Source organism: Tachyglossus aculeatus, chromosome 12 (assembly GCF_015852505.1).
Source record: "Tachyglossus aculeatus isolate mTacAcu1 chromosome 12, mTacAcu1.pri, whole genome shotgun sequence".
In the NCBI taxonomy this organism is placed as follows: domain Eukaryota; kingdom Metazoa; phylum Chordata; class Mammalia; order Monotremata; family Tachyglossidae; genus Tachyglossus; species Tachyglossus aculeatus.
Genome location: NC_052077.1, coordinates 15,403,423 through 15,416,771, shown reverse-complemented (window position 1 = coordinate 15,416,771; position 13,349 = coordinate 15,403,423). Strand labels below are relative to the sequence as shown.

The 13,349-nt window shown below is 47.4% G+C and overlaps 1 protein-coding gene across 1 annotated transcript in view; it reads left to right on the top strand.

The window, feature by feature from the left end:
• Positions 1–908: 908 nt before the first annotated feature.
• Positions 909–13,349, top strand: part of TBC1D9 (TBC1 domain family member 9) — a 96,659-nt gene continuing 84,218 nt past the window's right edge. The window contains exons 1-2 of the mRNA XM_038754985.1: positions 909–1,030; positions 1,082–1,114. Coding sequence (XP_038610913.1) covers positions 934–1,030; positions 1,082–1,114 — 130 coding nt within the window. The 5' untranslated portion in view covers positions 909–933. The remainder of the gene's footprint in view (positions 1,031–1,081; positions 1,115–13,349) is intronic.

The window sequence follows — 13,349 nt, the reverse complement described above, 5'->3', positions numbered from 1 at the left end:
AGGTAAATGGATAAGTAGATAAATGGATAAATAGGTAAATGAATAAATAAATAGATAAATGAATAAATAAATAGATAAATAACTAGGTAAATGGATAGATAGGTAAATGACTGGATAAATAGGTAAATGACTGGATAAATAGGTAAATAGATAAATAGGTAAATGAATAGGTGGGTAAATAAATAGGTAAATGGATAAGTAGATAAATGGATAAATGGATAAATAGGTAAATGAATAAATAAATAGATAAATGAATAAATAACTAGGTAGATAGGTAAATGACTGGATAAATAGGTAAATAGATAAATAGGTAAATGAATAGGTGGGTAAATGAATAAATAAATAAATGAATAAATAAATAGGTAAATAGGTAAATGAATAGATAGGTAAATGGATAAATAGGTAAATGAATAGATAGGTAAATGGATAAATAGGTAAATGGGTAAATGAATAGATAGGTAAGTGGATAAATAGGTAAATGAGTAGATAGGTTAAATGAATAAATAAATAGATAAATGAATAAAATGCGGCAGCCAGGCTTTCTCCATCCCCCTTGGCCTGGCCCTCTCCCACACTGGACCAGCAGGAGGAAGGAGGAGGGCCCGTCTTTGGATACGGTCCCTTGCAGGTGGGAGGAGGAGGAGGAAGAGGAGGAGTGGGAATTGGGGGGCGGTGCCTTCCCTCGGAAACGGGGGAGCTGCGCGGCCTGAGGACCAGGGGCCCGGAGACCCTCGCGGCCGCTGCTCCTCCTCCTCCTCCTCCCCCTCTCCCTCCTCCTCCTCCCTCCCCTCCCTCCTCCGGGTACCAGGGCGAGGCGGTTGCGATGCGGGTGGGCTGGGCGGCCCGGGGCTCCGGGTGAGGGGCGGGGGGGGGGGGGTCCGGCCTCTCCCCCGGGTTGTGTCGTTTTGTGTGGTTGTGTGTCGGCGAGCGAGCATGTGGCTGACCCCGGAGGAGGTGCTGCTGGCCAACGCGCTGTGGCTGACGGAGCGGGCCAACCCCTACTTCATCCTGCAGCGGAGGAAGGGCCACGGCCGCGATGGGACCGACTGCGGCCGCCCGGGAGGAGGAGGAGGAGGAGGAGGCGGCGGCGGAGGCGGAGGAGCCGGCCTGGCCGGTAAGGGCGCCCACTACGCTCCGGGACGGCCGGGGGAGCGGGGGAGACGCCCACCGCCTCCGGCCCCCAGCGGGCCCCCACTCTAAGGGGCTCTAAAAGGGGACCGACGCCTACTACAGCGTGCTTTGCAAAGGATCGCCTCCTATTACATCGTCATCATCAATCGGATTTATTCATCATCATCAATCGTATTTATTGAGCGCTTACTACGATAAATACGATTGATGATGATTTATTGAGCGCTTACTATGTGCAGAGCGCTGGACTGAGCGCTTGGGAAGTCCAAATGGGCAACGTATCGAGACAGGCCCGACCCCACAGCGGGCTCGCAGTCTAGAAGGGGGGAGACGGAGAACAAAACCAAACGTACTGACAAAATAAATAGAATAGGTATGTGCAAATAAAGTAAATAAATATTAGAGTATGCCCTGCAAAGGATCGGCGCCTATTAGAGTATGCTCTGCGCAGGATGGGCGCTTAGGACGGTGTGCCCTGCAACGGATCGGCGCCTATTAGAGTATGCCCTGCAAAGGATCGGCGCCTATTAGAGTATGCTCTGGAAAGGATCGGCGCCTATTAGAGTAGGCCCTGCAAAGGAGCGGCGCTTAGTACGGTGTGCTCTGTAGGGGATCGCCGCCTAGTACAGTGTGCCCTGCAAAGGATCGGCGCCTATTATAGTATGTCCTGCAAAGGATCGGCGCTTAGTACGGTGTGCCCTGCAGGGGATCGCCGCCTAGTACAGTATGCCCTGCAAAGGATCGGCGCCTATTATAGTATGTTCTGCAAAGGATCGGCGCTTAGTACGGTGTGCTTTGCCGGGGATCGCCGCCTAGTACAGTATGCCCTGCAAAGGATCGGCGCCTATTACAGTATGCTCTGCAAAGGATCGGCCCCTATTAGAGTATGCTGTGCGCAGGATGGGCGCTTAGTACGGTGTGCTCTGTAGGGGATCGCCGCCTAGTACAGTATGCCCTGCAAAGGATCGGCGCCTATTAGAGTATGTTCTGCAAAGGATCGGCGCCTATTATAGTATGTTCTGCGCAGGATCGCCGCTTAGTACGGTGTGCTTTGCCGGGAATCGCCGCCTAGTACAGTATGCCCTGCAAAGGATCGCCGCCTAGTACAGTAGGCCCTGCAAAGAATCGCCGCCTAGTACGGTGTGCTCTGCGTAGTATCGGCGCTTAGTACGGTGTGCTCTGCAGGGGATCGCCGCCTAGTACAGTATGCCCTGCAAAGGATCGGCGCCTATTATGGTATGCCCTGCAAAGGATCGGCGCCTATTATGGTACGGCCTGCTTAGGATCGGCGCTTAGTACGGTGTGCTCTGCGCAGGATCGGCGCTTAGTACGGTGTGCTCTGTAGGGGATCGACGCCTAGTACAGTGTGCCCTGCAAAGGATCGGCGCCTATTAGAGTATGCTTTGCAAAGGATCGGCGCCTATTACAGTATGCTTTGCAAAGGATCGGCGCCTATTAGAGTATGCCCTGCAAAGGATCGGCGCTTAGTACGGTGTGCTCTGCAGGGGATCGCCGCCTAGTACAGTATGCCCTGCAGAGGATCGGCGCTTAGTACGGTGTGCTCTGTGCAGGATCGGCGCTTAGTACGGTGTGCTCTGCAGGGGATCGCCGCCTAGTACAGTATGCCCTGCGCAAGATCGGCGCTTAGTACGGTGTGCTCTGTAGGGGATCGCCGCCTAGTACAGTGTGCCCTGCGAAGGATCGCCGCCTATTAGAGTAGGCCCTGCGAAGGATCGCCGCCTAGTACAGTGTGCCCTGCAAAGGATTGCCGCCTATTGTAGTATGCCCTGCGCAAGATCGGCGCTTAGTACGGTGTGCTCTGTAGGGGATCGCCGCCTAGTACAGTGTGCCCTGCAAAGGATCGGCGCCTATTAGAGTAGGCCCTGCAAAGGATCGGCGCCTAGTACAGTATGCCCTGCAAAGGATCGGCGCCTATTAGAGTATACTCTGCGCAGGATCGGCGCCTATTATAGTATGTTCTGCGCAGGATCGGCGCTTAGTACGGTGTGCTCTGCGCAGGATCGGCGCTTAGTACGGTGTGCTCTGCCGGGGATCGCCGCCTGAGTATGCCCTGCAAAGGATCGGTGCCTATTATAGTATGGTCTGCGCAGGATCGGCGCCTATTATACTATGTTCTGCGCAGGATGGGCGCTTAGTACGGTGTGCTCTCCGCAGGATGGGCGCTTAGTACGGTGTGCTCTGCACAGGGTCGGCGCTTAGTACGGTGTGCTCTGCGCAGGATGGGCGCTTAGTACGGTGTGCTCTGCGCAGGATGGGCGCTTAGTACGGTGTGCTCTGCGCAAGATGGGCGCTTAGTAACGGTGTGCTGTGCGCAGGATGGGCGCTTAGTACGGTGTGCTGTGCGCAAGATGGGCGCTTAGTACGGTGTGCTGTGCGCAGGATGGGCGCTTAGTACGGTGTGCTCTCCGCAGGATGGGCGCTTAGTACGGTGTGCTCTGCACAGGGTCGGCGCTTAGTACGGTGTGCTCTGCGCAGGATGGGCGCTTAGTACGGTGTGCTCTGCGCAGGGTCGGCGCTTAGTACGGTGTGCTCTGCAGGGGATTGCCGCCTATTACAGTATGCCCTGCAAAGGATCGGCGCCTATTATAGCATGCTCTGCGGAGGATCGGCGCTTAGTACGGTGTGCTCTGCGCAGGATCGGCGCCTATTATAGTGTGCTGTGCGCAGGATCGGCGCCTATTATAGTATGTTTTGCGCAGGATCGGCGCCTATTATACTGTGGCCTGTGCAGGATTGGCGCCTATTATAATGTGCCCTGCTCAGGATCGGCGCCTATTATAGTGTGCCCTGCGCAGGATTCATTCATTCAATGGTATTTATTGAGCGCTTACTGTGGGCAGAGTAGTGTACTAAGCGCTTGGGAAGTACAAGTTGGCAACATATAGAGACAGTCCTTACCCAACAGCGGGCTCACAGTCTAGAAGGGGGAGACAGGCAAAAAAACCCAAAACATATTAACAAAATAAAGTTGGCGCTCAGTACGGTGTGCTCTGCACAGGATCGGTGACTATTATAGTATGCTCTGCGCAGGATCGGCGTCTAGTACGGTGTGCCCTGTGCAGGATCGGCGCCTAGTACGGTGTGCCCTGCGCGGGGTCGGCGTCCAGTACGATGTGCTCTGCGCAGGATGGGCGTCCAGTATGGTGTGCTTTGCGCAGGATCGGTGTCCAGTAAATGCCACCGATTGATTGACGCCCTCCCTTCCTCAACCGGGCTGTTTGTCAGCCTCCCTGTTCCCTCTCTGTCTCACCTGGGACAGATTTCCCATCCCATTCCCCAAAGGGGGCCGGGACCTCCAGCCCGGGAAGGAGGCTCATTTTAGCCTGACCGCGATCCCTTATTAAAATGATTCCGGAAAATGTTGGGGACCGATGGTCCAATTTGGTGCTTCCGAAAGGTATCTTACCACTGAACTCATTTTGGGCGCCTGGAGGGGATTGACAGTGGATGTTGAGTTCATTCGTGTTCCAGAGAATAGTAACAATAATGGTATTTAAGTGCTTACTATGTGCCAGGCGCTGTACTAAGCGCCGGTTAATAGCACCTGTCTAAAAGCCTCCTTTGTTTCCAGTGGAAGAGGTGGGGGAATTGGGTCCAGCCGAGGCCATTTGGAAACGGGATGGATCTGGGGGAAGGAAAGACCCCGGAAACTCGAGTTGGAAACAGAATGATTTACTGTGTTCAGAATAATTATTATTTGTGTCGGTGGAATTCCACTCCTGTGTTGGGAAGTTTTAATTCATAACTCGAGAAAATGGGGTCCCCAAATCCGTGGTAGGCCAGATGGCCATCCCTAGTTCTGCCATCTCAGAGATGGTGTCATTAATATTTATTTGCTATTAAGTGAATGCCAAAACAAGTCTCTGACCTCTGGAGCTCATAGGATAAGAGGTAAAACCCTCTTGTCCCTCTTTTTTAATCAATCAGTAGTATTCACTGAGCACTTTGTGCCGAGATCACTGTAGTAAGTGCTTGGGAGAGTACAATACTAAGTAGACACAATCCCTTAACCCCCTCTCAAATAATGCTCTGTGGTGCTTTCACTGGCGTCAAATTAGGAGCAATGAAGTAGGGATCCAAAAGTCTCCACTCAAAGAATAACCTGACTTCCTCCCTAGCCCAAGACCTTGTGTTTTATAAGAGTAGGCAAGTTCAAAGTGATTTGTTTTAAACCTGTTTTAAATGTTCCTTCCTAAATGTCCTAGAATGACTTTGTGACCTCTGGTAATGTGGTTATAAAATGCAGTTTGATTTTCACACCATCGAAACTTAACTAGGCCAAATGCCCTAAAAAAAAAATCACTTTGACTTATGGATATAAATGTGCTTTTAAGTATGAGAAGATTCATATTTAGATCTGCTAGACATTTAATGACCCTTCTAAAAGCTTCTGGACTTAAGTGTTGAAACTTTTCAATGGGAACAACATAAGGGACCTAGATGCTTATTTTCCATCCAAAGCCAACCCTCCAGCCTAAAGTTCCTCTGTGAAATGGAGCGTGCTAGGAGAAGTGACAGTCATTCCCTCAAGCTTCATTCAATCAATCAATCAATCATATTTATTGAGCGCTTACTGTGTGCAGAGCACTGTACTAAGCGCTTGGGAAGTACAAGTTGGCAACATATAGAGATGGTCCCTACCCAACAGTGGGCTCACAGTCTAGAAGGGGACTATTCTATTCACCATTCCCATGCAAATTCTGAAGATAAGGGGCCCCATATCCCAACTGGAACATTTTAGGATCACTCTGTGATACTCTGTAGTTGGGACCTTGGCTTTCACAGCCCGTTGGATCCCGTATTAGTTGGTTGAAACCTCTTAGAAGAGGTTAGTAGGGTACACCACCATGCAATTTGAGATGACTGCTCAAATTGTGTTTTTTATTTGAAGATCTCAAGGCATACTTCATGCACCATCAAGATAAAAAATATTCATCCTTCCATGGGTGATAGACCTGCCCAACCCCTTGTGGAGCCAAGAGCAAGATGTTGGCTCTCAGATTGGATTTCAGGTTGCACTAAAATTGTGGATTGATAGAGTGCAAATGTTGTAGTTGGACTGACTGTGAGCCCTTTGTTGGGTAGGGACCGTCTCTATAATGTTGCCAGCTTGTACTTCCCAAGCGCTTAGTACAGTGCTCTGCACACAGTAAGCACTCAATAAATACGATTGAATGAATGAATGGTATTGACCATCAACTGAGTTCGGGGCACTGTACTAAGCGTTTGGGAAAGTACAGTAGTCAGTGGACAAGATCTCTGCCCCCCACAGAGTAACCTTTTAAATAGGGAACAGATACATAAAAGTATTTGCGAATAATGGTAGTAGGAAGAACAAGGATTAGATAGAATATTCTAGGATGAGTAAATACTTGAATATGTAAGCAGTATAGGATGCTTTTAATTAAAAATGCAAGGGATGGGGGTGGCTTTTGGATTGATTCAACTTGGGGTGTTGGGAATAAATAGGACTTGTTGGAGATGATGGGGTTATAGAGGGACTTTAAAGATGGGGAAGGCTGAGGACTTGGGGATTTGGGAGGAGAGGGAGTTCCAAGCCTAGGGGATGGTGAGAGTAAGGAGTCAGGAGGAGGTGAGCGGAGAGCAGGGAACAGTCAGAGGGTGAACTTGGGAAGAACCATGAGGGACAGTTGGTAAGTTGCAGGGGAAGAGAGCAGGTGTGTAATTGTGGACAGCCTTGAAGCCAGGTAGGGTGTCCTGGTTTGGAGTCTTTTGGGGAGTGGAAAATTGCATGTTGAATGATGCTTTGGGAAGATGATCTGGGCTGCAGTTTGAAGCATGGACTGAAGTGGGGAGAAGCCCTTGGCAGGAAGATTGATACCGCATTCCTATGCGATAATCTAACTATGATGTGACCAGTTCCCGAGACAAGGTGGTGACTGGTCGGGTAGAGAGCAAAGGGCAGATTCCTGAAATGTTTTGAAGGAAGACTCATCGGGGATTCAGCAGTTGATGGAATGTGAGGACCAAAAGACTTCTGGCATCACCTTGGTGGACTTCAGGGGTGGGGAAGATGGTGATGGTGTCAATGAAAATGGGAAAATTGGAGGAGGCTGTTCAAGAGGATAGATCAGTTCAGTTTGGGAATTGTTGAGTTTGAGGTACCGGTGGGCCATCAAAGCAGAGATGTTGTAGAGGCAAGAGGAAATGCATGATCGAATAGTGGGGAGAGATCAGGGCTTTGGGGGATTGAGGAGGCACATACATAGAAGTGGCAGCTGAAGCTGCCAGGTGAATGGAGGAGCTTCTCGAGAGAATAAGTGTAAGAAGTGAGATGAATAGAAGACCCAAAACACAGCCTAGTGGAACACTCATTCAATAAAGATATGTTAGGGGAAAGAGGAATCAGCAAAAACAAAACTGAGAAGAGGTTGGAGAAGTGTGTGTGTCCTTAACCAAGTCACTGGACCTTTATATCACTTTCTTCAGTATTTGTTTCCCTTTTCAGAGCAATGAAGGTGATAAATTTGCTTCCAGTTCACAGAGATGATGGATGTAGCTTGTCATTTAAGGTTGTGTGTGGACTTGAGTAGCTTCGTGTTCGTTTCTAATTGCGAGTCTGTGTCAGTATAGCAATTTCTATCATGGTAGTGGTTCTGTTGGACTTAATGCTCCCTCAATTAATGGATGGTATTTATCGAGTGCTTACTATTTGCAGAGCACTATACTAAGTACTTGAGTACAATACAACAGCATTGACGGACATTCTCTGCCCACAGTGGGCTTACAGTCTAGACCTTTATACCCTCCTGGAAGTTGAGGTTTTACCACTGTCCTCCTGATATCTGTTTCTACCCATGATTTCGTGAGGATTAGTGGGTGCAATTCTTGCACTAGCATTACTCACCTCTGCTGGTCTCCATGAAGGTACCAGGTAAAGTTTTAATCTAGTGACCTGGGATTGAACTGCATAGACAGTTGTAAATCATTCTAGTATTCTTAGTACATCCCTATTTTTTGAACAGATGTATGTACATATGTCATATAAAGCTTAGAAAAATAAGCTAATCTCTTTAATGTATTAAAATCTGGGGTTCTCATAGATCTCAAAATATTGCCAAGCTGAGAGCTGAAAAGATGTGGTATTGCCCTTATTTCCCTCTAAGGCAATTTGGCTTCCTGCACTCCTCTCTGTTTTTGGGTGCCGTCTCCCTGCTGCACACCCTCCCCCCCCCCCCCCCCCCCCCCCCCAATCTACTTGTCAGTTTTTAACCCTTTGAGATTTGTTCTAGTTAGGCTTTCTTCCCTCCAAGGCTCATCCATCCCAGTCTCTTTGCCCTCCCACCTTACACCTGGATTCCGTGTTATACCCTAGTTTCAGGAACTTCTCCCTCTTTCCCTTTACGGTGTTCATTCTTCTGGTCTCTGTCAATCAGTCAGTTATATTCGTTGAGTGCATAGTGTGTGTACTAAGCTTTTGGGAGAGCATAGTATAACAGAGGTATACATGTCTCCTGGACACAATGGTCTGAAGTGTCTAATTTTGTATTTGGAGCTTGGGGCCAATGGAAGATGTGTTGGAGTCGGGTGGTGCGTGCACATTTCAGGGAGATAATTTTACGTCTGTTCAGCTCCACTCAGAAACGCTTAGCTATTATTCTCCCCACCCCACCCCTGCTGAGGAACTCTTGGACTTGTCGATGACCTTGGATGAATGAAGACAGGAGTCTAGAATGTCATGGAAAGAAACCCTTGGTTCTGATAGCTTAACTCCATGCACAATTTCAGCTGCTCCCTGCCCTTCTCCCTTTGTGATCTCTCTTTATATTATTATTTACATTAATGTCTGTCTCCTCCTCTAGACTGAAAGTTTGTTGTGGGAAGGGATGTCTCTATTGTTTTCTCCCAAGTGCTTAGTACAGTGCTCTGGATGCAGTAAGTTTTCAAAAAATACGGTTGACTGACTGATTCTGGTCTCTGTTTCCCCTGCTGTTTCAGGTGTTGCCTCTCTTTGCCTTTCTCTTCCTTTTGTGTTGCTGGTTTCCAGGGACCTCATTTCTCCTTCCTGTGTATTATTTCGTGGTATTCCGGTGCTTACTCTGTCCCAGATGCTGTACTAAGTGCTGGGATAGATACAAGATAACCAGGTTGGACACAGTCCCTATATGACATGGGGCTCACAATCTTAATCTCCATTTTACAGGGGAAGGAATTGAGGCCAAGAAGTGAAGCAACTTGCCCAAGGTCACACAGTAGAAATGGGGTGGGTCCAGGATTAGAACCCAGGTCCTGCTGCTCTTTCCATTAGGCCACTACTTCCTGGCCCAGAGATTCAGTTCCAACTCCTCTCGCTGAGCTTCTATGCCAGCAGCCATCTTGCCTGGTGTCTCAGGGCTTGGAGAGCAGACATGCCTGGGTGAGATAAGGCTAATGGGCGAAAAGCTTATTTTTATTTTAAGAAGCCCCATGAGAAACCTCAGGGTATATCCTGAGGGAAAATAGGAAAGGAAAAGTTATCTTCCATAAATTCTTGTTGGTTTTGTTCGGTCACATTCTTGACAAAATCTTTTTGGCAGGACTCAAGACATGTTGGCTTTTTAAAAAGCAATCTCCTCCGAGAGTAATTCCCCAATTAATCACCACCTTCTTGGCCATGTCACTCAATCAATCACAAATGTTCATTTTTTAAAAATTTATTGTATTATGTTTTTGCTCTTTTAACTTTATTTTTGATTGGCTGTTTGTCTGCTCCTCTCCCCCATTCAGTTGTAAGTCCTGTTTTCTCTGTCCATAATCTGTTCTAATGTCTGTCTCCCGTAGACCGTACTCTCCTTGTGGAGAGTGATTGCATCTACTCTGTTACATTGTACTTTCCCAAATACTAAGTACAGTACTCTGCACACAATCAGCACTTAATACCACTGATTGATGACGATGGCATTTGTTAAGCGCTTACTATGTGCAAAGCACTGTTCTAAGCGCTGGGGAGGTTACAAGGTGATCAGGTTGTCCCACAGGAGGCTCACAGTCTTCATCCCCATTTTACAGATGAGGTAACTGAGGCACAGAGAAGTTAAGTGACTCACCCAAAGTCACACAGCTGACAATTGGCAGAGCTGGGATTTGAACCCATGACCTCTGACTCCAAAGCCCGGGCTCTTTCCACTGCTGCTTCTCTTAATTCTCTTGATTGAAGGCAGGGTCTTTTTGATTCTGCTGAAGTCTCCCAAGTGCTCAATACATATAGTACTTTGCACACAGTCACTGTTAACTAAATACTGTCATTTAGTGTCATCCTTAAACACCAAGGCCAAAATTTAAGTGTGCAGTGTTTATAGCCCACTCCCCACTGCCTAAGGGAGTTCATCCTTCATTCAAAAGATAAATCTTTTTCATGCAGAAAGTGGGTGGGTGTCCTGGAAGATCTTGGCACATTTAGGACAGTCCCTGGGAAATTCATTTCCGGAACATGGGACTTTGTGCAATAATGACTAATGTGTCTATTCCTGTTTGAAACAATTTCATTTTAAAACATTGTGCATAGCTTTGTTTTTCTTTCCTAAGCTCGTTTGGAGCAAAACCATTTTTAGTGAATTACTGTCTTGGAGAGATTTGCTTGGCATAGATTGTGTCCCCAAAATTGACCCTTCCTTGAATTATTGACATCATTGTCACCACTCTTATTCATCATCATCATCATTATTAGCAATTAGGTTTTGGAGTTATGGGAGCAGGGGAAGAAATGGTCCCTGCACTCCAGAAAGAAATCTTTTAAGAAAGAAAGAATTGCTGATTGAAGCATTTCTGGAGACTGTCCATCAGTGAGCTCTGTTGCTCATGCCAGGTTCTTTGATTAAATCTCCCCCAATCACCACTATTCTTTCCAAAGGAATGTAGATAAAAGAGTTAATGGGAGTTGACTTGGAAATATTCATTCATTCAATCATATTTATTGAGCGCTTATTGTGTGCAGAACACTGTACTAAGCTGTTGGAAAGTACAATTCGGTGACATATAGAGGCAGTCCCTACCCAGCAACGGGCTCACAAACAACAAAACAAGTAGACAGGTGTCAATACCATCACAATAAATAGAATTATAGATATACATACACTTCATTAATAAAATAGAGTAATAAATATGTACAAATATACACAAGTGCCGTGGGGAGGGAAAGGGGGTAGGGCAGAGGGAGGGGAGAAGAAGCAGAGGATAAAGGGGGGCTCAGTCTGGGAAGGCCTTCTGGAGGAGACAAGCTCTCAGTAGGGCTTTGAAGGGAGGAAGAGAGCTAGTTTGGCGGATTTGCGGAGGAAGGGCATTCCAGGCCAGAGGTAGGACTTGGGCCAGGGGTCGACGGCGGGACAGGCGAGAATGAGGCACAGTGAGGAGGTTAATGGTAGAGGGGCGGAGGGTGCACGCTGGGCTGTAGAAGGAGAGAAGGGAGGTGAGGTAGGAGGGGGCGAGGTGATGGAGAGCTTTGAAGCCAGTAATGAGGAGTTTATGCTTCATGCGATGGTTGATAGGCAACCACTGGAGATTTTTGAGGAGGGGAGTGACATGCCCAGAACGTTTTTGTAGAAAGTTGATCCGGGCAGCAGAGTGAAGTATAGACTGAAGCGGGGAGAGACAGGAGGATGGGAGATCAGAAAGGAGGCTGATGCAGTAATCCAGTCAGGATAGGATGAGAGATTGAACCAGCAAGGTAGCGGTTTGGATGGAGAGGAAAGGGTGAATCTTGGCGATGCTGTGGAGGTGAGACTGGCAGATTTTGGTGATGGATTGGGTGTGTGGGATCAATGAGAGGAGTCAAGGATGACACCAAGGTTGCGGGCTTGTGCGATGGGAAGGATGGTAGTGCCGTCTACAGTGACGGGAAAGTCAGGGCAAGGACAAAGTTAGGGAGGGAAGATAAGGAGCTCAGTCTTGGACATGCACCTCTCTGGACACAGAGCAGTGTGGAGTTGGAAGTTGCACATAAGCGCAGAAGTCATGAATATTATAATATGGGTTTGTCCCATAACCTCCTGTAGAACTAACCAAATTAAGATCTTTGGAAATTACATAGCCTAGTGGGAAAACCATGGGCCTGAGAGTCCGAAGAACCTGGGTTCTAATCCCTTCTCTGCCACGTGGCTGCTGTGGGACCTTGGGCAAGTCACTTAACTTCCGTGCCTCAGTTTCCTCATCTGTAAAATGGGGAATAAGACTGTGAGCCCTATGTGGGACAGGGACTGTGTCCAACCCGATGATCTTATATCTACTCCAGCACTTAGAACAGTGCGTGGCATGTAGTAAGCACTTAATAAGTACTGTTATTATTATTACATTTCTGGTCAATAACACAGTGCCCAGAGTAAAAACAAGATGCCTAGCACAGGTGTCCTCTCCTCAGAGTGACACTTACTGAATTTTTAGGCAGAAAGAGATAGTGGAGAAGTGCGCTTTTAACTACTAATAGAGGGAAGGAAGTTCAATTAAGAAAGGCTGGTTTGTTTGAACTAGTTGAAGGGTAAGTGTGCTTTCTAAGGATCTGATTTGCATACTTTCAAAATTGAGGGTTTTTTTTTTCTAAAATCAAGAGCATGACCCTGGGAAGGTTAAAGTTTAAATATCAGTGGGGGCAGGGAAGGAGTGGAGGGAAAAAAGGGAATAGGGACACTTTTCATCCATGAGGATGAGCGTCTTTGAGAGAGAATCCGTGCACCTTCCTTCCTGAGCATTACCGAAACAAGCTGTATGTCCTACTGCCAGCTGGACATCCACTTGAGTTATGTTTGCCTTAATGGTGATGGTTTGCTCTGAGCCATCCATACTCTCTCTTCTGCACCCCCAATGCCCAGCTTCACACATTTGCAACAAACTCTGCCCTCACCCAATCATTGAGTGTGATTCCCAGAGCATTTTTATAAATGTTGCTGGCATTGAGGGAATTCTTTTCCATGGAAAAGAATTCCCATGTTCTTGTGGAAAAGCAAATTAAATAAAACTGCCCTAACATAGCTGTGTGTGCTCACAGTAGCTGGGATGAGAACTGGCTTGGCCCCTTGTATCAATCGCAAATGCCAGAAGGGAGTACTGCAGCCAAAGAAGCGCTACTATGCAGACATTATTACTGTCTCATAAAAATCAAAGCCCTCCCTTTGACCCAACTCTGTTACATTGTACTCTCCTAAGCGCCCTCCCAGGGTCATGCTCTTGATTTTACTTGATTTCAGGAAAAAAAAATGATTGATTTG